Consider the following 26,184-nt stretch of genomic DNA (forward strand, 5'->3'; position numbering starts at 1 on the left):
TAAAAAGAGTGAAGTGTTTTTCTTTTTTATTAAATGTCACTTTCTTTCAATAAATGCCAAATTCCCGAATTTGCTGGCCTCTTCTTGATAACAGATAAGTAGTTGTCAGACCGGGCTACTCTGGTGGCCCTCACACCATCAGCTGTGTTTTAGGAAGATTACTCTGGATGCGGGATTGAGAAGGATCGGAGGGGCTGAGAGGGAAAGCATTACACTGCAGCAGGCAGAGGGCAGGTCTGGTAGGAAGCTGGATGCCTGGAACCGAGGAAGGTCAGGAGGATGGGGGTGCAGGTTGGGATCTGCCAGCATTATAGACATAGTTAAAACTAGCAGCTTGGACAAGATCCCCGAGGGAAACAGGTAGAATGGGGAGAAAAAGGTGTTTAATGTATCCCTTGGGAGCACTCATCTTAAATGACAAAAGAAGGGAATAAATGACATGACTCTGGTGCGACCCCAGACACAGGAAGGAGGACTGGCTGCCTTCAAGCAGGCTGCTAAGGGGAAAGGGTGTGGTCAGCCGGTTCCAATGACGCCCAATGGCTAAGCAAGCTAAAAGCAAAAAAACTCCGTTTTTGGCAATTAGGAACTCATCAGTGACTTTATTATAGACATGGGTATTGGCAACCATGCCTGGGTAAACTCTTGCCCTTTGAGTCCAGTGTGTTCCCTGCCTATGGAGATTTCACTGAGGCAGAGTTTTTCATGAGCAGAGTCCCTGTTTATCCATAAATTATTCAAACTTAGAATGTCTAACTTTTTATTCGAATTAACTGAATATCTACCAAAGGATTCTTGCTTTGTACCCATGGATAAATATACATATTTTCTTGCAATATTAAGCATACTATCAAATGAGACCAGCAAAATAACTGTGTAAACACTCTAAAATAAGAATGTCAAACCATGTTCATTCAGCTGTTGTAATACTTTGGCAAGATAAGAGAATGAGTCTCAGCAAAAGGTACCTCCCCCACTTCAGCAAGTGATCTCATCCCAGAGACTTTTTTTCCTTTCTGGAATTGCCTATGTTTCTTTTTTCCACTCTCATCTGTGATCAGTAGGACATTACTGGCTTTTAAAATTAAGACCTATTTCATAAATCAGAATGACTACAAGCCAAATGGATAATTTGGGAGTATGATCACAGCACTTATCTCCCCAATTTTTCCCCCAAAGGTTAATAAATGACCTTCCTTTTTCTAAGAAGTTCACGTCTTACCTCATCATTCAACATATTTACTGCTCAACGTATGAGAAGAGTGTATCAAAGATAGCCAGTTGTGTCCCAAATGATACAGAAAAGACAGTTAATCCCTCTTCAAGTTTACTTGATTCTCACATAAATTATGATGGATGATAAAAGGAAAACGCAACCTCAAATCCAGTAATGGATATACTTTGATTCATCAAGAATAATTCCCTTTCTCACACCCTAGGAAGAAATAAAACTAAAAAGTAGGGCTGAGACACAGAGAGAGAGAGAGAGAGAGAGTGTGAGCTCACACCTGTGTGTGTGTGTGTGTGTGTCTGTGCGTGTGTGTATGTGTGATGAGAGATAATCTGACAAAGACTCAGAACCACGTAGCACAAAAATGTGGAAAAGACCAAGTTATGGTCCCCAGATCCACGAGAGGCAAGCCGCACTTCACAGAGGCAGGACAGCCTTATGATCTACGGTTATGCCGCGTTGAAGTTAAGGTGAATTGATGTGACTGTGGGAAATTGAGCGTTGCGTCGCATTTCCCGCCATACTTGTGCTTTCCAATCCTAAACCCTGGGCTGCACATAGGATTTCTGCATCCCACTTCCCCTGAGTAACTCTCTGGCCTCAGTTGCCTCCTTGGAGAAGTGAAGAAGCTGCACTTGACAGAGAGGAATTGAGGTGCAGAGGGAAGAGCGTGGCAGGTGGGGTTTATAAGACCCGGATTCATATCCAGGCTCTGCTCCTTTTCACTGACAACCAGGGTCAAGGCACCACACGTAACACCTTGCTTTCAGGATATAACGCTAGTGAGCTAGTATATGAAAAGACTTTGAAAACGAAATCTGTACACAAATATAAGGTGCTTTATCATTATAGATTATGTTAAGACCTACCAACTAGAGTATTCTAATTCTACATCCTTAGGAAGCATTTACACTGGAGAGGAAGGAGTAAAAGACAGAGCCAGGCTCTGCCGATGGTGCGGACAGGCAAGCAGGGACGATCTGCAGGTGGACGGGAGGTGATGTCACTGGCCTGATCTCTGCAGGACACAGCCTGGAGCCCTTCCTTTGTGCAGTACCTGCCTTGAACCATCTGAGACTTCACACGCCCCCTTTGGATCTCACGCCAAGTTTCAAGAGACTCTCTCAGATCCCTTTCTCAATGCTGCTAAATATAAATGGCCTGATTTGGGGGCTTTTTAAAAAATTCTATTCACCTCCTTCTCTGGTGTTGATAAGCCAGTCAACGATCAGGCAGAAGCAAGAGTGAGAAGAATGGGAGCTGACATCCAAAGGCATTTTCAGTCCATGAACACTGAAAAATCTGTCAAAGAAACTCAGGGGGCTACACGATCCAGGTCACTTAATCACACATTACTCAGTAGCCTTGGTATTTGCTTGGCACAAGATCTGTGGTGCCCCGGGGTCGGTGGTATCTATCTTCTCCATCCAGCCACTACAGGGGAGTGGGGTGGCGGGAGGGACTCGCATCAGTGAGGCTGTACTGCGTGTCCACACACCTGACCAGGGTGCCCCCCACCCTGCCCTCTCGAGAGGGTGGACACATCCCTTCTGAAGGGTGCCCCTGGAGGGGTGGTGAGAAGCCCAGGGCTCAGGGAGCAACTGGCTTACTTACCTTAGGAAGATATCTGTGGGACTATTAACTGTGGGAATGAAACAATGGTGAACTCAACCCAAGTCTAGTGTCTTGGGCCTTGGTCCCACTGATGTTCCCCATGCGAGCTGTCAGATACTTTTGGGTTTTAAAGATTAGACTTTAAAGGCACTTTTAAAGATTGGGTTTTGTGATTATCTGGAATACGAGCAGACTTGGGATAGTGGCTAAAAATACTGGCTGTACTGCCACCTCTATCATTTTTAAATTATGTACATTTGCATAGTCTCTTTACCTCTCCGAGCCTCAGTTTCCTCATCTATGATATGGGAAGAGTGAGAGTCCTGCCGAATAGGATGGCTGCAGAATCAACGAGATAACACAAGTGAGGGACAGTCCTGGTTCATAGTAGCCACTAACTCAATGATTATTAGCTCTCCTTACTGCTGTTACCATATGTTACTGGTTTAAGTGTAGCCTCTCTGGTGAAAAAGAATTATCATGCTCATCAGAAATCTTGGAGGCCAGAAGGCAGTGGGATGACATATTTAAAGTGCCTGAAGAAAAAAAGATCTGTCAACTGAGAATTCTATATCCAGCAAAACTGTACTTCAAAAAAAAAAAAAAAGGGGAGAAATGAATACATTTGCATATTAAACAAAGTGGAGGGAGTTCGTTACCATTAGACCTGCTCTACAAGAAGTGAAAAGACACTAGTCAGTAACTCCAAGCTGTGTGAAGAAATGAAGATCTCCAGAAAAGCCAGTATTCTTGTATTTTTGGTTTGAAACTACACTTATAATTTCCTACTTGATTTAAAAGACAAATGCATTAAAAATTATAAACATAGAAAAGAAAAAAAAACTCGTGTAACTTGCCAATCTAGTCCAGTTTAAAAGCTAGGGTTTTCCAGGAATTCCCTGGCGGTCCAGTGGTTAGGACTTGGCGCTTTCACTGCCGTTGGCCCGGGTTCGATCCCTGGTCAGGGAACTAAGATCCTGTAAACCACGTGGCTCGGCCAAAAAACAAAAGCTAGGGTTTTCCCCACAGTCTCTGGAAAATAGATTACTTTTTCAAGATCTCATATGTATAATACACATATATTTAGAATTTTCCAATTCCCTTTTTAAGGCCTTTTGTAAGCCATGCTATGTACCGAATTTAAAGCGGAAATGACTTTGTGATAATTTAGCTTTGCTCAAGAAAACAGCCTACCTTGATCCTTCAAGTGTGAAAGACCTGTATTTTTTCCTTCTTCTGTTAGTGCCAGTTTTGATGATCTCTGTGCTCAGGAGAAACAAGATCCCCTGAGACAAACCAAATACAACGGTTCTCTTATTCCGGGGTTATTTCTTATACACGCAGCTGGGATTGACCTGATTCGTTGCAGCTGGAGGCCGTTTTGCCATCATCTTCCAGCTGCGCCCGACTGCAGATTCAGAAGAGGTTTTCCAGCCAGTGGAGCAAGTGAGGGCGTGTGAGCACAGCCCCGGGGTGCCTGCCAGCCTCTCTTCCCTGGAGAGGGGTACCACTCCGCCTCATAAATACTAAACGCAGAACATTTGCTTTTGGTACCAGAGTGAACTCCTTGGGGTGAGGAAGAGGACATCTCCAAATCTAGGCCAATTCTCACAGGGCAGATGGCTGTCCCCTCCTACATAAGGGTGTCTTTCCACTCCAGGGGCCTGGGGAGCTGAGTGAGGGGCCTTCGTTTGGGCGGAGGAAGGAGGGCGATTCCTCATCTGGACCCAGAAACATCACACCCAGTGCTTTGGGGTACCAACAGCTGATGCTCCAAGCTGTGCAGCTAATCTGGATCAGTGCCCAGACATTCTTCCCCTCTCCCACGTAAATGCAGAATGCATCTCAAAGCAGCATGCACCTTTGTTTTGATGCTGCAGAACAAAGCAGGAAACCTATTCTTAATTTTCAGTCACACACTCAGAGGGGCATAAACTATCAAGCTACCAAATACAGAAGTCAACTCTCTTTTCTGTACTTCTCTAAAAAGGCAAATCTCAATTCTCATGTTCAGACTCCATGAGATTTTATGCGTAATCAGTATCCAAAGACTATCTTTAGATCTAGGCAGGCTGTTAGAGAAGGGATCCATTTCTATTTCACTGTAACTCAATGGAACTACTCCTCAAAATCGTAGGAAGGACTACTATTCCTGGAAGGAGTGATTGGTAAACCAGGAATCCCCAGGAGACATGATCTGAAGTGGAGTGGCTTCTGAGTAACACAGGCATCAGGGAAGGAAGAGGTCCACAGCCCTGGAGGTGAGGACCAGAGGGAGAGCCCGGACTGGCCAAAGCTGGGCACCCACTCTCTCAGGGACACTGCCTCTTACTTTTCCTCCAATGAGGAACCCTGGGTCCTGAGTTTTTAGTACCTCCTTACAATGTGATTACCCACTGGCCTTTCCATTTCCACACTGAGGATCAATTGCACATCCATATGGTGAAACTTGCCAGTGTCCTTCCTGACTCACCATCAATAACAGCCAAGCTATTACCAGGGATCCTGTGCTAAGCAAACTTATGTGATCATTGAATTCTCACAGCAGCCCCATGAGGCAGGGAGTATTATGATCCCCATTCTCCACATAAGGAGACAGGCTCAGAGAGGTTAAACAACAGATAAGGCTTGAATCCAGAGCTGTCTCCACCAATGCCTATGTTTTATTGCTTCCCGAGAACACAAATGTCTCTGACTCCAGACCTTCAAAGACAGTTCCTACTGGTTGCAGCAGGCTGCGACTGCTTCAAGGTCATCCCAAACTTGAAAGGCTACATGTAGTTTAGAAGGTGGTGGACAGGACTCCAGTGTTACAGTCACCCCCTGATCCCCAAACACTCACCCCCCTGGTTTTGGAAATCTGCCACCAGATGGCCAACAGGGGGTCTTGTCCCATGTCAGGTACAAATAAGCAGGTAAGAAATGCTTTTCAAAGATAACGTCCTGTGACCTAATAGCTATAATCCTTTCCTTGCTCTTTTCTCTCCCTGATACTTAGCATTGTTGATAATGAGAAGCTAAATGGGCCATAATCTTAAAATGCAATGTTAAGATCCACTTATAATGCACTATAATCTTAAAATGCATTGTTGATGGAATCAGAAAACAAAAATCCGAATCTGTTGTTAAATGTATACTTTCAAGGATTCTCACAGTGAAGGTGTTCCAAGGGTGGACACAGCCTGTCCCTTTCAGGTGTCCTAGGACACTAATGTGTGTCTTGGTGTTCTTTGCACCACGTTAAATGCCATCACTGTGGTCTGCAGAGGGCGCACTGACCCACTGAAACCAGGCCCAGGAATGGCCTGTGTTTTAGAAATAAAATACAGGAATAGTGAAAAGTCAAATGTCAGGCAGAAGCACGGAGGCATATCAGCGGGAGGTAGGTGACTAGTGAAGTTGGCTGCTAGCACCAAAAAATGGAAAGATACAGCCTTATCCTGTGGTGTGAGGGGAGCCTGTTGTAAGTAAGTAAGCCAGGTAGAGAGGGCCAAACACCAGAGACCAAATGAACTTTAAAGCCAAGTATAGGGAGCCCTGAATCCTTCCCTATTTTTGGCTATAAAGTTGAAGCAATAAAAAGAGTGGAAGTTGACGGCCTATAAGATTCACAGTGGTGCCACTGTTAAGTGCCAAGGACTTAAGAAAACAAAATGTGTGTGCAATGTCAGCTATTGAAAAGAGCCTTCTTAGACATGCGGGAACCAGAATGTTATTCAATTTCTAGATTCTCTAGAGAATAAAGCCTCGCAATCATCTTCTCAAAGTTAGGGTGAGCTTTATCCAAAAGAGTCAAGGTGATTTATTTCCATAATAAAAAAAAGCACTTTGAAAGATGTCTTTGTTGTTCAAAAATACAGATACAACTAGCAAAAGTATCTGTGACAGCTGCGAAAACAATGAATTGCCAATGAAGGCATTTTTCTCTTTTTCGTCACAGCTGTCCAGTTCAGGGCAAGTTTACTGTCCTCTTCTACTAAGCTTCCCAACCTAAAATCCTGGCCTCTAAAGTGTGAAACATTGTCCTTGAATTTTCTTGAATAGGCTGCCACCACGTGGTGACCACTAAAAAAGCACATAGGTTTGAGTTTAATTGCAAGACCATGTTGCTGGGCTATTTTAAAACAAGAAGGAATTACATACAGCAGATCCACCTGCCACTGAAAAATTACATATCTCAGTCGAGAGGCCCGTCTCCCCTGGACAGGACTACAACTTGTTTGTTTTCATCCTCACGCTGCGAAGTGAAGAACAGGTATTTTTAGATTTTAGTAATTTATTGTACTTAATGCACTTTTAATTTAACTTCACTTTGCTTGAAATTTGTGAAATTCATTGTCAGTTTTTGAAATTAAAAACTTTATTAACTATTTCAGACACGAAAATGTAAAAGAATAACATAACACACCTGGACATCCCGCCCATTGCCTAGTTTAAGGAAAGGCATGACCAACACAAGGGAAGGTCCCCTAGTCTCCTCTTACCTACCTGCACATCTTTGTCCTGTCATGGTTTTCCTGATCTGGTTCACAGTTTCCACTCCTTTCTTTATACTTTTACTTTATATGTATGCAGCCCTAAAAATATACACGCGGTATTGATTTAAAACCCTACATAAGGCTTCCCTGGTGGCACAGTGGTTAGGAATCTGCCTGCCAATGCAGGGGACACAGGTTCGAGCCCTGGTTCAGGAAGATCCCACATGCTGCAGAGCAGCTAGGCCTGTGAGCCACAGCTACTGAGCCCACGCTCTAGAGCCCGCACGCCTAGAGCCAGTGCTCCGTGACGAGAGAGGCCACCGCAATGAGATGCCCGCACACGGCAGTGAAGAGTAGCCCCCGCTCACCGCAACTTAAAAAAAAAAAAGCTTTTGCACAGCAAAGGAAACCATAAACAAGACCAAAAGACAACCCTCAGAATGGGAGAAAATATTTGCAAAGGAAGCAACTGACAAAGGATTAATCTCCAAAATTTACAAGCAGCTCATGCAGCTCAATAACAAAAAAACAAACAACCCAATCCAGAAATGGGCAGAAGACCTAAATAGACATTTCTCCAAAGAAGATATACAGATTGCCAACAAACACATGAAAGAATGCTCAACATCATTAATCGTTAGAGAAATGGAAATCAAAACTACAATGAGATATCATCTCACACCGGTCAGAATGGCCATCATCAAAACATCTAGAAACAATAAATGCTGGAGAGGGTGTGGAGAAAAGGGAACACTCTTGCACTGTTGGTGAGAAGGTAAATTGATACAGCCACTATGGAGAACAGTATGGAGGTTCCTTAAAAAACTACAGATAGAACTACCATACGACCCAGCAATCCCACTACTGGGCATATACCCTGAGAAAACCATAATTCAAAAACAGTCATGTACCAAAATATTCATTGCAGCTCTATTTACAATAGCCAGGACATGGAAGCAACCTAAGTGTCCATCAACAGATGAATGGATAAAGAAGATGTGGCACACATATGCAATGGAATATTACTCAGCCATAAAAAGAAACGAAACTGAGTTATCTGTAGTGAGGTGGATGGACCTAGAGTCTGTCATACAGAGTGAAGTAAGTCAGAAAGAGAAAAACAAATACCGTATGCTAACACATATATATGGAATCTAAGAAAAAAAAAAAAAAAAGGTCATGAAGAACCTAGGGATAAGACGGGAATAAAGACACAGACCTACTAGAGAATGGACTTGAGGATATGGGGAGGGGGTGGGGTGAGATGTGACAGGGTAAGAGAGTGTCATGGACATATATACACTACCAAATGTAAAATAGATAACCAGTGGGAAGCAGCCGCATAGCACAGGGAGATCAGCTCGCTGCTTTGTGACCACCTAGAGGGGTGGGATAGGGAGGGTAGGAGGGAGGGAGACGCAAGAGGGAAGAGATATGGGAACATATGTATATGTATAACTGATTCACTTTGTTATAAAGCAGAAACTAACACACCATTGTAAAGCAATTATACTCCAATAAAGATGTTAAAAAAAAATAATAATAATAAAGTGCACATAAAAAAAAAAAAGCCCACGCACAGCAACAAAGACCCAACACAGCCAAAAATAAAATAAATTTTAAAAAAAGAGGGTAACTGGGAATCTGCTTTTAAAAAAAAACAAAAACAAACAAAAAACCCTATATAAATGGTGTTAGATGAAATACAGCCTTCTGCAACTTGCTTTTTTCCAATGAATGCTGTTTTTAAAAATTCTTCTTGTTGATATTTACAGCTCTAGTTTTCTTCAAAATTGTCTTGTTTTTGTCCCTGTGCTTCCATGTAAATGGAATCAGCTTGTCAACGTCTACACAATAATATTATGTCAGGATTCTGATTCAAATTTATAGATAGATTTTGGGAGAATTAGTATCTTTAAGATGAGTCTTCTTGGGGCTTCCCTGGTGGCGCAGTGGTTGAGAATCTGCCTGCCAATGCAGGGGACACGGGTTCAAGCCCTGGTCTGGGAAGATCCCACATGCCGCGGAGCAACTAGGCCCGTGAGCCACAACTACTGAGCCTGCGCGTCTGGAGCCTGTGCTCCGCAACAAGAGAGGCCGCGATAGTGAGAGGCCCGCGCACCGCGATGAAGAGTGGCCCCCACTTGCCGCAATAGAGAAAGCCCTCACACAGAAACGAAGACCCAACACAGCCATAAATAAATAAATAAATAATAAAAAAATTTAAAAAAAAAAAAGATGAGTCTTCTTATCCGTGAATATGGTATCTCTGCTTTTAACTGGGTCTTCTTAATGACATTCATCAAAATTATATAATTTCTTTCTAAAGGTCAGAAATAACTTTTGTTAAATATATTCCTAGATACCTTATATTCTCATTGTTATCATAAATTGTATTTCTTTAAAATTTAATTTTCTAACTGTGGGGAGTAGTGTTTAGAAATGCAATTGACTTTTGCATGTTGATCTTATATCCAAGAACCCAGATGAACTCTTACTAATTCTGATATTTTAATAGGTTCTTTTGGACTTTTTATGTAATCATATTACCCAGGATTGATGACAGTTTGGTGTCTTCCTTTCCGATCACTATGAGTTTTCTTCCTTTCTTTCTTCATATTACTGCATTGTTTAGGAATTCCCACACAATGCTGGTTAGGAGTACTAATAACAGGCACCCTTGTCTTTGCTAATTTAAGAAAATGTTTCTAATATTACACTGTTAAATGAGATTTTTCACTCTAAGTTTTTATAGATGTTTTATCTTGTTAAGGAATTTCCTTAAATTCCTAGTCTAATTTTTTTTCAGGAAAAAATCATAATGAACATTTGATTTTATCTAGTGATTTTTCTGCATCTACTGTGGTGACAGTATAGCTTTTAATCTGATAATGTGGTGAATTACATTAATACTTTTAACAGATTTTAATGTTAGACCCCCTGCAATCCTATGATAGTCCCAACGGGATACTGGATTTGGTTTTCTATTTTGCTAACGATTATTTCATCTATGTTCATAGATGAAATTGGCCTGTAATTATCCTTTAGCATCTTGTCATTTTCTGCACTGGGCACTCATACAATGAGTTAGGAAATGTTCTTTTTCTATTCTCCAGAGAAAATGTTCTTTACTGTGGTAACTCATTTATAAAATGACCTAGTGCCCCTTTTTTGTTTGCTTGTTTGCAGGGTAGACTGATTCAATGTCTTCAATGTATATAAGACTACTCAATTTTACTTGAATCCATTTTGTAAGTTACAGTTTCTAGGAAAGTTTTCATTCCATACACTTTTTCAAATTTATCAGCATAAAGTTGTTCATATTCTCCTTCTTAAAAAATAATTTTTGCTTCTGTGGTTATGTCCCCTTGTTCGTTCCTAACATTGCTGGTGTTCTCTCTTTTTGTCTTAATTATTTTGGCTAGTGGTGTGTCTATTTTACTAGACTTTTCCAAGAACCACCTTTTGGCTTTGCTAATAATCTCTCATATTACATATTTGTTTTCTATTTCAGTAATCTCTGCTCTTTTGTTTTCATCCTTTGAGATTTTCTGCTGTTTTTTTCTCTAACTTTTTATGTTAAACGATCAGCCTATGCATTTCAGTCCTCCTTTTCTAATATAGGCATTGAAGGATATGTTTCCAACATGGAAGATGCTTACCTTGCTTTGAAGCTGAGGTGTTTTCCACTGGGAGCTCATTGTCATGGACCCTTTTCTCTGGAACAGGCATTGCAGGGTGGCTTCCAAAGACCCATGGGCTCCTATTACCAAGATCTTCTTTCCATCTAAGTTGACACCTACCCACCAAATGGAAATTCAGTATTATAATCAAAACTTCAAAGTCTTCCTCCCATACAGCTTTAATGTAAGGAAAAATAGCTTTTATTTTAATTTAATTTGATTTTTGGACAGGAAAGCAGTATTTACTGGTGGGCCTGAGTAAGGAGGGGACAGCGCCAATGTTCTCATGAGTGTAGGGCCCCCCATTTGTCCAGGGGGCCACGATTAGGGATGTATTTGATCCCACAGCTATCTGGGATGAGCCACTTTTCTACCACCATGTTTTCATATTCATCTGCATTAAACTTAGTATATCCCCACTTCTTGGAGATGTGAATCTTCTGGCGGCCAGGGAACTTGAACTCGGCCTGTGCAGGGCCTCCATCACATGCTCCTTGTTCTGCAGCTTGGTGCGGATGGACATTACGATTTGGCCAACGTGGACCCAGGCCACTGTGCCCTGGGGCTTTCCAAGGGCACCGCACATACCTGTCTGGAGCCCAGACTGGGGACAGCATGGCAGACATGAATGTCCACTGGAAAGGGCTGTCTCGAAGTCCCTTAGGGCAACCCATACAGGCAAGAGGCTGCGTGCACTACCAAGGAGGCTGCTGTTTGCAGCCATTGCACACGGGGCTCCCACGGGGGAAAGAGCAGGGTTGGCTTAATTGGCTGCAAAAAAATAGCCTTTTAAAACTTGGCCCTCTGAGCCCCAAACCTACAATGACTATAAGCCATAACTTATCCCTTCTTTGCAAACTTTATGGTAGAGTGACCTAGAATCATCATCCTAATTATCCATATGATGGAAAAACACTGTCTATATGGATTATCTCAGAGATTTGAGCTTAATGGCTAATGTCCTAAAGGTATATCTTGAAAGTTAATCTTCTAATAGAACTTTGGTATATATTTTGGAATTTTTGTTCAATCATTTCATGTTTGGGTGTAGGGGAGGGGCATTCTCTCCTTTTCACGCAAGCTGGTGTACAGAAAAAATTAAATACTGATTATTGAAAGAGATACTGCTCACTGATAGACCCTAATCTAGGTTTCTATACCCTAAACTATATCTGACAGCTTCTTCATTTAAGTTTTAAATATAAAACTTATCTAGGTTTACATATTGACAGATTTGAGAAGTTGAAACTTGAAACATTTTTCATTGTGGTTATTTTGAGGGTTTCATAAGAGAAACCGAGAAAACACAGGTTAATCATTCATCTTTACCAATTTCTCTTTAAAATTATAATACAGTTAATCTTATTAGAAAAATTTGCCAGTCATTCATATCTCCTAAAAGATGAGAAAAATAAAGCTGACACTGAATACCGCTTCTGTGTTTCAATAAGTATATTCCAGAAACAAATCCTTACTAAAAACTCACATAAATAACAAAAAATAGAAAATAGCAACATTTCTGAAGGAGCATCATACCTGACTTTTCAAGAAGTTCAATTACAGCTCTGGCCACAGGTGAAACAAAACACTCATGGGCATCCCCACGTACCAACTTCCCCAGGTTTACATCCGTTACTCTGAATCCAAAAATAAGAGAACAAGTAAGTCAAGCTTGGCCAAAACTCACTCATCTGTAATTCACATGTATTAATCCCAAATAACATCCAAGTCAATATTTGATATGATGAAATAAAATTTATCTTTTAAGGCAGGACAAGAAAAAATTACATATAAAATTCTCTCTGTGTAAACGTTTGTTTGGGCCTCTTCCCTCCCTCATGTGCAGTGTGTATCTGGGTTAAACATTAACCAGAGCTCCTCAAAGATGAGAATGCCTGCTTATTTTTTTCTTCTGACACTAGCGATGTAACTTCTTAAAAGAACAGTGTTCTTTCCCAGCTCTGTAGGGGGTCATGGTGACTTGCTGCTCACTTTGTACATGCTTACCTGGACTATATATCCTTGATGAACTTTATGTAAAACATCAGTACGTCATTTTGATGTGCAATCCTTTCTCTCAAAAATGTATATGACTGTGCCTTCGACTTCTAACAGGTGGAACAGTTCTCAGAGCTTCCTGAGAATCTGTTTCCTGGGTTATAATCCTCGGTTTGGCTTGAATTAAGTTCCCTTTTTTCCTTCTTAACTTGATAGTTAATTGAATTTTCATCGACAGATAGGTAGGATATATTAAATTATTAAATAGAAATGAAAGAGTGGGCAGGAATAGAGGTCATTAGCTTCTAGAGCAGCCCCTCAGGCAACTCCAATGTGGTCCCTATGAGTCAGGACGACATTGGGCGTTCTGGTTCTGCCTGGACAGCAGGACCGCAGCTGGAGGCCACGTGGGGCTTCACTGCACAGCGCTACGGAGCTCCGTTCAATGGACTACATGGAATGGTGGCCCTGGACGTGCGCAATGCCAAGGTCCTGCAGTCACTTTATCCTGAGGAAATCTACATCTCCATCAACATCAAAGTCCAGAACCAATCCTAGAAATCAGGGGTGACCTAGCAAGACTGATCCCCACTTGACATCGGTACTTATCTCCTTAAGGAAATCAAGGAAAAAAATGAGGGACCATATCCTTTCAATGCCTTCTGTGTTCTTCCTCGGTCAAACCCAGGACAAAATAGTCCCTAACTAGTTAGCTTAAATTGATGGTCTCAATACAGGTTAGTAACAAAATGGAGATACTTGGAAAAGTTTTCATAATTCTCTCTTTTTATGAAAGACTGGAAACTACACCCTGATACCCGGGGATTCTGGATGTTTTCTAATTGACTAGAGCCTCTTCCCCCTTTATGGTTTGTCTGCTATAGGATCGGAGATTTTCATGACAATTTTCTACCCACATTTGAGTCTGCCCTAAGTCACAACAGGAGGCTAGGATAATGGGGGAACCTGGGAATGTCAGTGAGGTGGTGGTCACTCAATCCAGTCCCTACAAGACTAACGTTATAAATTTGCTTACGACCCTGGAATGCTAAATATATCATGTTCTTTTTGGTCACGATACAAAAATTTCTCATTTCCATGTAGGAAGATGAGGCTTTTAACTTCCAGGAAACATCATGAACTCCCATAGGGATGGTCAGTGTTCCTTGTCCCATGAAGCTTACGTCATGACATGAGTCAAGACCAATATCAGAGCACCTGATAGTCATAGTTTTTCCCTCAACTTTCAAATAAAACCTCACGTTATGAATGTAAGTGCTTGCTTTGTTTTTCTCTGCTGGCCTGGGACTAAGGCAGAATGTGCTACTGTGGTGAAGCAGGTCCCTGGGTTTTTTCTCTGGTTTATCAAGGAAAAGGAAAAGCTATCAGAAGAGGAGAGCTGGCTAAGGACTCTGTAGGTCAGACAGGAACTTCTCAAATGAGTATGACTTGGCCAAAATGGCACCCAAGCACTACAAAAGGGCAAGTGTATTTTCTCAAATACGTACTTTCTTAAGCATAATTTTATAAGCCCTCCAACTCCTGAAATATTTAAAATGATTTCATTCATGGCTCAATTACTGACATAGTTGAAAGAGCAGAATTTTAAAAAATTCACAGTAGAAAAACTAGTTTAGCAATGAGTCGATTGTTTTCTTTTATATGTTCTCACCCATCCACATCTTTTTCTGGTTTCAAGGCATTGAGGATTTTGTCGCTAAATGAGGTCTCGGAGATCTGAAGGGCAAGGCCATGTACTCTGGTGTCTTCATTAATCTTCAGGATCTCATCTATAATCTGAAGTGAAAACTAAAGTCAGTTTTGCAAAAATAAGACCCAAGAAAAGATGCTTTATGTAAAAATAGATTCATAAAAATGCATCTGTTTTAGTTTCTTTTTTCTCCTTGTTGAAGACCTGGTGTAAAGCGGAATGAAGAAGTCTATGTTCCTTCTAACCACGTTTATAAAAGCTTGGCTGGGGCTTCCCTGGTGGCGCAGTGGTTGAGAGTCTGCCTGCCAATGCAGGGGACACGGGTTCGAGCCCTGGTCTGGGAAGATCCCACATGCCGCAGAGCGGCTGGGCCCATGAGCCACAATTGCTGAGCCTGCGCGTCTGGAGCCTGTGCTCCGCAACAAGAGAGGCCGCGATGGTGAGAGGCCCGCGCACCGCGATGAAGACTGGCCCCCGCTCGCCGCAACTAGAGAAAGCCCTCGCACAGAAACAAAGACCCAACACAGCCATAAATAAATAAATAAACTAATTAATTAATTAATTAAAAAAAAAAAAAAAAAGCTTGGCTGAATTTTTTAGTGACTTCAAGTCTTTCTTACCGCTCTATTCTGTGCCAGAACAGAACAAAACAAAACCAAAGCTCAACAGTGAATAAAGTTGAGATCAGCAAAAGACAATTCCCTGTCCACAATCAGATTTGAGCCCAATGTAATGCCAACTTTCAGGGAGGCCAGGACTCAGGAACCTCGAGCATTCCAACCTGGCCCAGAGAAGCCTGTGTTTCAAGCACACTGTGCTTAACCAAAGCTTACTAATCATGACACTCAGGCCCTCCTGTTCTCTGGACCAGAATGGCATGTAGAAAGCATTTCCAAAGGCTTATGACAGAAAACCTCTAAGCACAGATAGCTCCATTTTACAGGAAACACTAAAATAATTTGCTATTTATGAAAAAGACCAAAGCAGTTTGGGAAGCTAATATAACCGTTATTGAATGGCCAGGTATGTCTTTAAATAAGCAATGCTCTGGCCTCTCTGTTTACCTTTATTTTATGCCAGGATTTCACTGAGCAATGTTACTTGTTCATAATTAAGAGAGATTCTAGCTCGTAGATGTGGATCTCACTATGAGAAGTGTTGGTTTACCATTTCTGTTTTACTATCTAGCAAAAATCATGATGGTATTTCTACCCAGTAAGAGAAGAAAAAGCTATTTGATATATTCAGAAAACTCAGAAAGAAAATTCTGTTTCATTTAATATTCATCATTCTGTCATTCATTCAACAAGTGTTGAATGTTCTGAATATCTACCTTGTACCAGTTCTGAGTAAAGGAAATACAGTTGTAAAAAAATATCTGCCCTTATGGAGCTTATATTCTAGTAGAGAAGACAAGACCAATAACAACAACAACAGGGACTTCCCTGGTGCACAGTGGTTAAGAATCCACCTGCCAATGCAGGGGACACGGGTTCAATCCCTGGTCCGGGAAGATCCCACATGCCTCGGAGCAACTAAGCCTGTGCGCCACAACTACTGAGCCCGCGCTCTAGAGCCTGTGAGACACAACTACTGAGCCCGCGTGCTGCAACTACTGAAGCCCACTTGCCTAGGGCCCGTGCTCCACAACAAGAGAAGCCATAGCAATGAGAAGCCCGTGCACCGCAACAAAGCATAGCCCCCGCTTGCTGCAACTAGAGAGAAAGCCCGTGCACAGCAACAAAGACCCAATGCAGCCCCCAAAATAAATAAATAAATAAAATAAAATTACAAAAAAAATAACAACAATAATAGTATAATCTCTGAAATTGATATGGAGTGATGGCGGGTAGGGGGTGGTCAGAGGGGGTGGCATCTATACATAGAGCCCAGCCAGAACGAAGTGAGGGTACTATTGTTACCTCTAACTAGAATTTGGTAGTTAGAGGTAACAACGACAACAAAATCTTAATAAATTAAGATCCTTACTCTTTTCCAACATAATAACACCATCATATAAATTCCCATTTATCAGAATTTCAAAGAAAAAGAGCGAATAAGTGACTCCTTGTCAAAAAAATAAGCCAAGGGGAACCTAAAGGCGAAGGAAATCCAAAAAAGAGGGGATATATGTATACATATAGCTGATTCACTTTGCTGTACAGTATAAACTAACACGGTATTGTAAAGCAACTATACTCCAATAAGAATTAAAAAAGAAATACTGTGACAAACTGAAAAAAAAAATTTTGAATGAAAAAAGTTAAATAAGCCAAGGGGGAAAAAAAAGTCAAGGGCTAGCAATACCAGTGACAAAACAGTCTACGAACATGCAAATTCTACTGCAGAAAATGAGTGTCCTTCTGCAAAGGGAAAACAAATTTCTCTGCACTTTGTTAGTACTGGTAGGACACGTGTCAATATTTGTAATATCTTACAGTGGTAAGTGTGGTAGAAACTGTTTGCCCAATATCCGATTTCTGTTCTTTCTTAGTAATGAACTCTTAATTTTTAGCTGTGCTAAGAAATGATCTAGGGCCACTTGGTATAAAGACCACATTTCTCGCCTCCCTTGCAAAAAGGCCAAGCAATTAGGCTCAGGCCAGTGGAATGGAAGCAGACTTGTGACTCTCAGGAGAAAGACTGGGACCCTGACTTTGGTCTTTGTCCTTCCTTTTTCTTGCTGGTGATAAGAACTTGCTGAACTAAGCCCTGTGATCCTGGAAAACAGGGATGGTTAAAAAATGCCCCCATCCTTCGTGTACTGCAAAGAACCACCTTCCCCATATGATTCTGACAAGACCATCCAATGCTCCCTAGTCTACAGACCCCACAAAGTTCTACTCTTTGTTCATAAATGATTTACTTGAACTGCTTGTCTCCACTGATCCATCAGCACAAAATGCCTGTTAATCAAACTTCGGGTAAGCTTCTTTCCTTCCCCCCAGGTTCTTAAACTTTGACCTACCCTCGGTCTGATTGGCCAACAGCTCTACCACCACCCCACCTCCCGGGGAGAATAGGCTGGCCTCAGGGTAAAACATTCTCTAATCTGCTATCCCATCAAGCCACCCTTTCATCCCACTTTTCTCACACTGGGTTCTTTCCTCCCTATAGAAGAGAAGTCTTTTGCTTACCTCTCAAAGGTGTGTCGATTACCGGCAGAGTGGGCAGTCCCTTTCCCCACCTTGCAATAATCCTTTCAGATTATGTCTCTCTTCACTGAGTCTGGATTTATTTTCTCTTTGACACTGGCTGGAATGTGGATGTGATCTGTAGTGCTGAATCTGCCATCCTGGATGAGGCAGCACAACAAAGACCACAGCGCAGCAAGATCCAAGGAGCCTGAGTTCCTAACGACTCAGTGATGCCACCACACCAGCCAGGGACTGCCTACTTCTAAACTTTATTCACATACAAAAAACTTCTGTGTTATTCCAGATTACTTAAGGTTTTCATCACTGCCATAGCCAGTCTGAAGAAAACCTAGCCACAGAAGGAGCAGACACCAGGATGGCCCATGGTCCAGTTTCCTAGGCCCTACTTAGAGGGGTGACTGCTTCTCCCAGGCTTGAGATGACACTTAGGAGGACTGGTCTTCCCTGCTGGTGGAAACAACTAAAGCACATACAATAGCAGCGAAAGAACCCTATGGTGGTTTTTCATCAGCTGCCCCAAAACCACTGAGGGATTCACACAAGGTTAGCCTGAAAAAGATCTTCTCCTTTATTTTATCGACAGGGCAACTGAGACCCAGAGAAACCAAAGAATGGTCCAAGCAAGGTCAAACAACCTGTCAGGACACTGCAAACCAGAACTAGTCCTCCAGACACTGATAATTTCCACTAGACGACGCTGTTGCTACAGCTGAAGAAACACAACCGAAGTCCCCACATCATAGGTCACATTGTCAACAGAAACACATGGTAAGGAGATAAACAACGAGGTCATCCTGTATAGCACAGGGAACTATATTCAATATGGTAATAAACCATAATGGAAAAGAATATATAAATATATATGTATAACTGAGTCACATTGCTATACACCAGAAACTAATACAACGTTATAAATCAACTATACTTCAATTAAAAAAAAAAGAAACATGGTAAGGGGCAGATAGATCAAGCAGCATCTACACTAGTGGAAAAAGTGAACTCTTCCCTCTAAAAGTTCAGCCCTAAGAAAAGGCTGGCTCAGTTCCGACCACAACTAAGAGACGTTAAGAGGTCTATTAGGACTGAAGAGGAACACAAAATAAGGGTTAAGTGTGCTGCCGTATTACCTCATCTTCACCGCTATCTGCAGGAAGGCAGATGTGAGTGATGTTCAGACCAGCCTGCAAAGAGAACATAGGGCGATTTTGTCACTGAGAGAAAATGAATCTATCATCCTAAAATTAAAATGAATTTTTAAAATCATTCAAAAAACCAACAATCCTTACCTCCTCAGCCAAGTTCTGGTTTATTTCCTGCATCAAGTTATCATCACCTGCCTTGGGGAAGGAGAGCAAGAAGGAGAATGTAACAACATAAAAATATCTTAAAAAGGTACAAAACAAAATACAAAGACTAATTTTGTGATTATACATTACCTGACTACAAAGATGACAAGGGAAATGCAGAAAAAGAATCTTATTGCTCATAAAAGGGGACTAAGGGCTGGTATTTATTAACATGTCAGTTTCTCAGGCTTGAAGATATATCACTTTTGAAAATAATACTCCTCACAGGGCATATACAGTCACATAGGCAGCATTCCTTTCTAAGTGAGGACGCCTAAGACAGGTGTTTAGGACTTGCCCTTGGGTGAAAAGCTACCAATGAGCAGAATTCCAGGAGGCCAAGCTCTTGTTTCGCTTTTCTTTCCACTCTTCTTACTTGCTTATCTTTGTAGGGGGTGCGGAAACAGACCCCAAAGAATGCAGACCCCAAAGTGACTTGAGCATAGCTCTCCAGTCTTGAAATTACAGCATTGATGAAACTAGAGGCTGCTATTCTGATACATTAAGCATGCACCAAAAACAACAGAGGCAGTTCAACTGCTGGGCTGTGTGACCTTACAGGCTTGGCTCAGCGCACCACTTCCCTGCACCTGCATCATCTGGGTGTGCCAATAAGGGTGGCAAACAGTGCCAACTGCAGCTGGCAGTGAAGGGGCCGTGGCCAGAACACAGACATCGAACTCCAAGTCCTTCTGCCGTGCCATGGCTTTTGGCCCCTCAGACTCATGGCAGGCTTTAAAAGACTGAGTAGTAAGATCACCAAATACCATGTCTTGGCAAGCATCTGCCTTCCACAGAAACAAAGGGGAATGTTTTTTCCCATCCCACTCAAATCACATCTGATCAGCATTTATAATGGACCACAATATATCCTGTGTAATGCAACTTACGTGAGCACCTACCTCCTGACCTCTGAAAGCTATCCGCACCAAAAGGAGACAGACTCAAACAGAGTGGTACCTAACCTGTAACCCTGAAGCAGCAAAATGACCAGATAAAGGGGGAAACGACAACATTTCCACCTGAGCTTTCTCCTCCCTCCCCTAAGCCCGAGTGGGACTTCTGTGACAAGAAGTGCAGCTGGTGACCTGTGTACAATTGTCTTCTAAATTAAAAGACATCCTAAAATAGCAGGACAGAACCACATTCTCAGCTTACCTGAATAATAGCAAGAACCGGCTTAAAGGCAGGGTTTTTTCCTTGCAGTAAACTCAGAACTTCTTTCGAATTCTGAATGACTTCTCTGCATTGAGAAAGAAAAACAACATAGTCAGGTCTAGGTTAATGACTAGAAAGGATGGATACAACACATGTTCTTAGAAGGTCTGCTACTCTAAATGAAACTAATTAGACAGCACAAGGACGGGCTCCTCCAAGTGTGGAAAAGGTGGAGGGAGGGGGAGGAGAACAATCATGAAATACCTGGCGTAGGGCTTCCCTATTGGCGCAGTGGTTAAGAATCCGCCTGCCGCTGCAGGGGACACGGGTTCAAGCCCTGGTCCGGGAAGATCCCACATGCCGCGGAGCAACTAAGCCCGTGAGCCACAACTACTGAGCCTGCACTCTAGAGCCTGCGAGCCACAACTACTGAGGCCGTGCGCCACAACTACTGAAGCCCACATGCCTAGAGCCTGTGCTTCACAACGAGAAGACACTGCAATGGGAAGCCCGCGTACCGCAACGAAGAGTAGACACCGCTCGCTGCAACTAGAGAAAGCCCGTGTGCAGCAACGAAGACCCAATGCAGCCAAAAATAAATAAATAAAATAAATTTATTTAAAAAAAAAATCTGGCATAGAATGTGACAATCTCTAATTTTCAAAATAAGCAGAGGTAAACAAACTAGATGTTAACAGTAATTTTCTTTTTTTAATTTTTTTCTCCTTAATACGGCTCATTAGGTGAAATGTGCCATATAAATGTATTTTCTCTAAAAGAGAGACAATGGACTTCACTGGTGGCGCAGTGGTTGAGAATCCACCTGCCAACGCAGGAAACACAGGTTCGAGCCCTGGCCCGGGAAGATCCCACATGCCGCAGAGCAACTAAGCCCGTGTGCCACAACTACTGAGCCTGCTCTCTAGAGCCCGCAAGCCACAGCTTCTGAGCCCATGTGCCACAACTACTGAGCCCGTGTGCCTAGAGCCCGTGCTCTGCAACAAGAGAAGCCACCGCAATGAGAAGCCCGTGCACCACAACAAAGAGTAGCCCCTGCTCGCTGCAACTAGAGAAAGCCCACACGCAGCAACGAAGACCCAACACAGCCATAAATAAATAAATAAATAAATGTATTAGGGAAAAAAAAAAAAAGTTGGCTCTTACAAATGAACTTATTTACAAAACAGAAACAGACCCACAGACATAGAAAACAATCTTATGGTTACCAAAGGGGAAGGGGGGGGACGGATAAAATAGGAGTGTGGGATTAACAGATACACATTACTGTATATAAAATAGACAAACAACAAGGACCTACTATATAGCACAGGGAACTATATTCAGTATCCTGTAACAGCCTATAATGGAAAAGAACCTGAAAAAGATATATCTATACATATATCTATATACATATAGAAATTTATGTATAACTGAATCACTTTGCTATATACCTGGAACACAGCACTGTAAATCAACTATATTTCAATATAAATTTTTAATTAAAAAATATTAAATAAAAAATTAAAAAAAGAAAGTTGGCTCTTTTTCCTCTCATGATAAGAGACAAAAGGCTTAGCCAAGGCAGTACCCATGCTTCAGTGCTTAAGACCACCTTTAAGTATCATCTCTTGTCTCCATCAGGGTCTTGCATGCACAACAGGTTTCAAAAAATGCAAGGGGAACTTCCAGCCAGATCCCATCAGCAATAAATGGCCATGAGCAAAGGGACAAGGCAAAATGGCCAGGGGCAAAACTCCTCCCAGTTTTAGAGAAGAATTTGACGAATGTAGCTGGCAGGCACTGCTCTTGTAGGTGGATGAGGAGAGAAGGGTGCTCAGAAAACGTTTAAAGGCTTCAAAACTCAACCAGGAGGAGCCTTCCCACAGTCAGCTGGGCTAGAAGAGAGAGTAAATGGGCATGCAGCTGTGTACAACCCAGGAAGGTTTTGGTTTGTTTTTAAACACTTGGGATAAAGCAACTTGATTCCCAGTGAAACAACTGTATTGTTGTGTTGATAAACCAGACTACATGTGAAAGTTCACAAATCACCTTATAACTGAGCAAGAATCTTCTGTCCAACAACATGCGGCTGAGGACCGCATGCTGTATGCAGATTCTCTGCCTTTCTTGGCTGCGAATTTGGGCCATACTGGGTCCTCATTTCTGGCTAGTGTGGGAAGGCACTGGAGTGCGGGTCCCACGTGGTTCTTGGCAATGTGTATAAGGGTCACCTGGAAAGCTTGGTAAAGAGAAAGGTTTTGTGACTCAGCCCGGAAAGTCGGACTCCCTAAGTCTGCATGGGGCCTGGGAATGTGTGTTTTCAACAAGGAATCTAGGTGGCCCCGAAGCACTCAGTGGAAACAGCCGAGGACCAGTGCTCAGGCCTCTGGCTGACTAGCGCGGGCAATTCATTGAGCCACTAAGGAACCCGTTTCCTCATCTGCAGAGCAGGTGTACTACAAGGGCTCTACCTTTGTTCTTATAATTGTACAGCGTTCTTCTGGGCCTCAAAGCTACACTTGAACACTAAAAACACTCCTTCCAAAAGCAATTTTCCCAGAAACACTTGTAGCACCTACCCCTCAATAAAATGAAGGGCACACGACTGTAGAAGCTGACACCTGTCACCAACTCAGCTCATAAAGTTGGCTAATTCCCCCACAACTTGTTACATGTGTAACATTTCATTCTTTGGGGTTACTCCTTATTCTTCCATTATTCTTACAGTGCCAAGCAAAGCAAGCAAGGAGTTACCAGGCTCAAGAAGTCTAAAAGGTAGCACAGGTGTTTCTCATCAGAGATTTTTCTGCCCTGGGTGAGAAAAGTTGCCTCCTCAACTTCTAGTTGGAAGGTGATTTCTGCATCCTATACTGTCTTTGGACCCTTACCCTGAAACCAAATCCCCCTAAAACCTCTTATCCAGTTTATGATTGATCTCTCTATCCAAAACTTTATTCCTTTTCTTGTCCCCTTAATCCTGTGCTAAATGAGCAATAATCAACCAGAGTCAGATGACTAAAATTGCTGTTGTTGGTAACATCGTTAATATACTAAAATGCTATCATAGATATCTTCATTAACTACAAACTCAAGCTGTTTCTCCGGGGCAAGATGAGCTAACAGACCTCTGGCCAAAGACCACCCGGCTAGAGAAGCATAAACCAGAGACATCCCGACTGCCGAAAGAAATGTCGGACTTCCCTGGTGGTCCAGCGGTTGACTCCCCGCTCCCAACACAGAGGGCACTGGTTCGATCCCTGGTCGGGGAAGATCCCACATGCCCCGTGGCTCGGCAAACAAACAAACAAAAAAACCCCAAAACCTCTATCTCAAAGACCAAGTTGGAGTGGAGTGGATCTGAGGCTTGTCCCCTACTCCCCTGCTTGGTATGCTGCAACAAACACTGTACTTGCCTACGTCACAACCCGGTGTCAGTAGACTGGGTTTGCTGCACATCTGGCGAGGGTACCCCAGTTCGGTTTGGTAACTCCTTAAGATGAGCTCAGCTGTACACTGCTTAAAATCTAATGACCGGGGGGTTCCCTGGTGGCGCAGTGGTTGAGAATCTGCCTGCTAATGCAGGGGACGCGGTGTCGAGCCCTGGTCTGGGAAGATCCCACATGGCGCGGAGCAACTAGGCCCGTGAGCCACAACTACTGAGCCTGCGCGTCTGGAGCCTGTGCTCCGCAACAAGAGAGGCCACGATAGTGAGAGGCCCACGCACCGCGATGAAGAGTGGCCCCCGCTTGCCGCAACTAGAGAAAGCCCTCACACAGAAACGAAGACCCAACACAGCCAAAAATAAATAAATTAAAAAAAAAAAAAAAACAACTAATGACCGGAAGAGACCTAACCGCGACGTCCGGAGAGAAGACAAGGTAAACTAAAGAGTCCTTGGAGTCATGGGCCACATCATGAAGCGCCTTGGAAACAGAGGGAGTAAAAAGGTAAATTGATTTCAGAATGAAGGCTAGAGGGAAAACATAAGAGGATGATGCCAGTGGATGGACGTGAAGAGCTCGCTCCGTCACATGGCATCCTGGAACTAGGAATTCTAGTTAGGGAAGGGAAGAAAGGGCTTTCCCGCGACCCCCAGGCATGTCCTGAGCGCTTCACTCTACACCCTCTGGGTCCCCAGCTAACACACTTCTCCAGGAAGGGGCAGACAAGGCTCTACTTCCCCTCGCTCCCACCGAAGGGCTAGGGGAAGCGGCTAGGGTGTGTGTGAGGATCAAGGCGGGTGGGTACGGGGGTGGAGGGGGACCCGCGAACGTCTCCGGTGGGGGACAGCGGAAGGCCGGCCCGGGGCTCCCAGGCAGAGTTCGCCTCTGGCTCGGGAGAGAACTTTGGAAATAAGGCTGCGCTGGGCATTCCGTGCCCACGGTGCAGCGACGCTGGGAACGAGACGGCCCCGACTTCTCCGGCCGCCCTCCGCGCGTCACTGGGTGGGCCGGGCCGCAGCCCTCCCACGCGCAGAAGGCTGCGGCGTTTTGGGAGCGCAGACCTCACCGCAGTCACTGTACGCCGCCCGCAGCCAGCCTCCCGGAGGCGGAGCCCCTGCGCAGACAGGCGCCGATCGCTGGGCTCGGGGTGCACCCGCCGCAGCCCCGCAAGCCCGCAGCGCCCTGGCCCCCACCCCGGATCCGACCAGCAGGCGGGCGGGAGCGGGCGCCCCTCCCCCTCGGGGCTCCAGCCCTCGCCGCACCGCCCCTTTCCTGCCCAGGCCGCGCCCGGCGCGGCTGCATCAGAGCAGGCGGCGGGAGGTGCACGTGGAGCGAGGCGCGCGGTCTGAGCTGCTCAGCACCCGCCGCGGATGCCCACGCCCTCCCGACCCCCCGCCCCTCCGACCTGGGCCGGCCCCGAGCGTCTCCGTCCTCCGGCGCGCCCAGCCCGCCCTCCCGGTGCCCGCGCTGCCCCCCACCAGCTGCCGTCACCCCTAAAAGTTGGCACCAAACACTCGCGACCCCGTGCTCAGCGAAGCCCCCACGGAGGCCCCCGGGGCCTGGCCGAGACTCGAGAGCTCCGGCCGCCCCACCTCCTGGGTCTCCCCCGGCCGCCGGGGACCTGGGCGGCGGCTAGCGCCGTACACTCACCGGACGATGGAGTCCCGCGCTGGGGGCGCCCGGCTGCCCGGGCCCCGGCTGCTCCCGGCCTGGGTGTCCCGCAGCCGCCGCTGCCCGAGCAGGCCCTCCCCGCCGCCACATCCGCCGCCCCCGCCGCTGCTGGCGCGACAAAGCTCTCGGAGGCGGCGCGGCGGGCCGGGGGGCTGCAGGCGGCCGAGCCGGCGCAGGACGAGCGGCAGGCGCGCGCTCATGGCGAGGCGCGGGCGATGCAGCTGGAACGCGGCGAGGCGGCGGAAGCGGGAGGCCGCGGGTTTTCCCGCGACGCGGAGATGCGGCGGCTGAGCTCAGAGACGCAGCGGCTCACGTCCCTCCTGGGGGTGGCGGGGCGGGCGCCAGGCGGGAGAACCGGACCCGGCCGGTAACGGGCCAGTGGCAGGAAGGTCCTGGCTATTCTTCCTCAGCGGAGAGGAGCCCCTAGGGGGCACTGCGCTCAGTGGCCGTGACGTTGGGAAGGCGGGGGCCTGTGGGGCGCGGGGCTGCTGTTCGAGTTGCCTGGACGTCAGGGACGGGCACTTTCTGGCACGTCCAAACACAGACTCGAAATTTGGCTAGGGGTAAATATCAGAGGAGGGTGGGGCGTGAGGATGGGGCTCCCGCCCTGTCCCGAGACAGTACCTTCTTCCTCCGCCTAGGCTGCCAATAACATCCTGCCCTCGGGTGGCAGTTTGCTTCCTGGAAGGGCAA

The 26,184-nt window shown here is 44.6% G+C and overlaps 1 protein-coding gene and 1 non-coding gene across 7 annotated transcripts in view; both read right to left on the minus strand.

Annotated features, from left to right (window-relative positions):
- MTHFD1L (methylenetetrahydrofolate dehydrogenase (NADP+ dependent) 1 like) overlaps positions 1 to 25,913 on the minus strand; it is a 242,306-nt gene extending 216,393 nt beyond the window's left edge. For all 6 annotated transcript variants that reach the window (XR_011074944.1, XR_011074945.1, XM_068551140.1 and 3 more), the window contains exons 1-7: positions 25,471 to 25,913; positions 20,378 to 20,462; positions 19,160 to 19,210; positions 19,001 to 19,054; positions 14,677 to 14,801; positions 12,543 to 12,643; positions 10,986 to 11,122 (exon numbers count right to left, since the gene is read on the minus strand). Coding sequence is in view for 4 of the 6 variants with exons in the window: in XM_068551140.1 (XP_068407241.1) it covers positions 10,986 to 11,122; positions 12,543 to 12,643; positions 14,677 to 14,801; positions 19,001 to 19,054; positions 19,160 to 19,210; positions 20,378 to 20,462; positions 25,471 to 25,691 (774 nt within the window). In the remaining 2 variants the exon portion in view is untranslated. The remainder of the gene's footprint in view (positions 1 to 10,985; positions 11,123 to 12,542; positions 12,644 to 14,676; positions 14,802 to 19,000; positions 19,055 to 19,159; positions 19,211 to 20,377; positions 20,463 to 25,470) is intronic.
- LOC137769765 (small nucleolar RNA SNORA70) lies at positions 11,650 to 11,783 on the minus strand. Its single transcript, XR_011075077.1, has one exon. It is a non-coding gene; the product is annotated as a small nucleolar RNA SNORA70 (small nucleolar RNA).
- Positions 25,914 to 26,184: the final 271 nt, after the last annotated feature.

This window comes from Eschrichtius robustus, chromosome 9, assembly GCF_028021215.1.
Source record: "Eschrichtius robustus isolate mEscRob2 chromosome 9, mEscRob2.pri, whole genome shotgun sequence".
Taxonomy (NCBI): Eukaryota; Metazoa; Chordata; class Mammalia; order Artiodactyla; family Eschrichtiidae; genus Eschrichtius; species Eschrichtius robustus.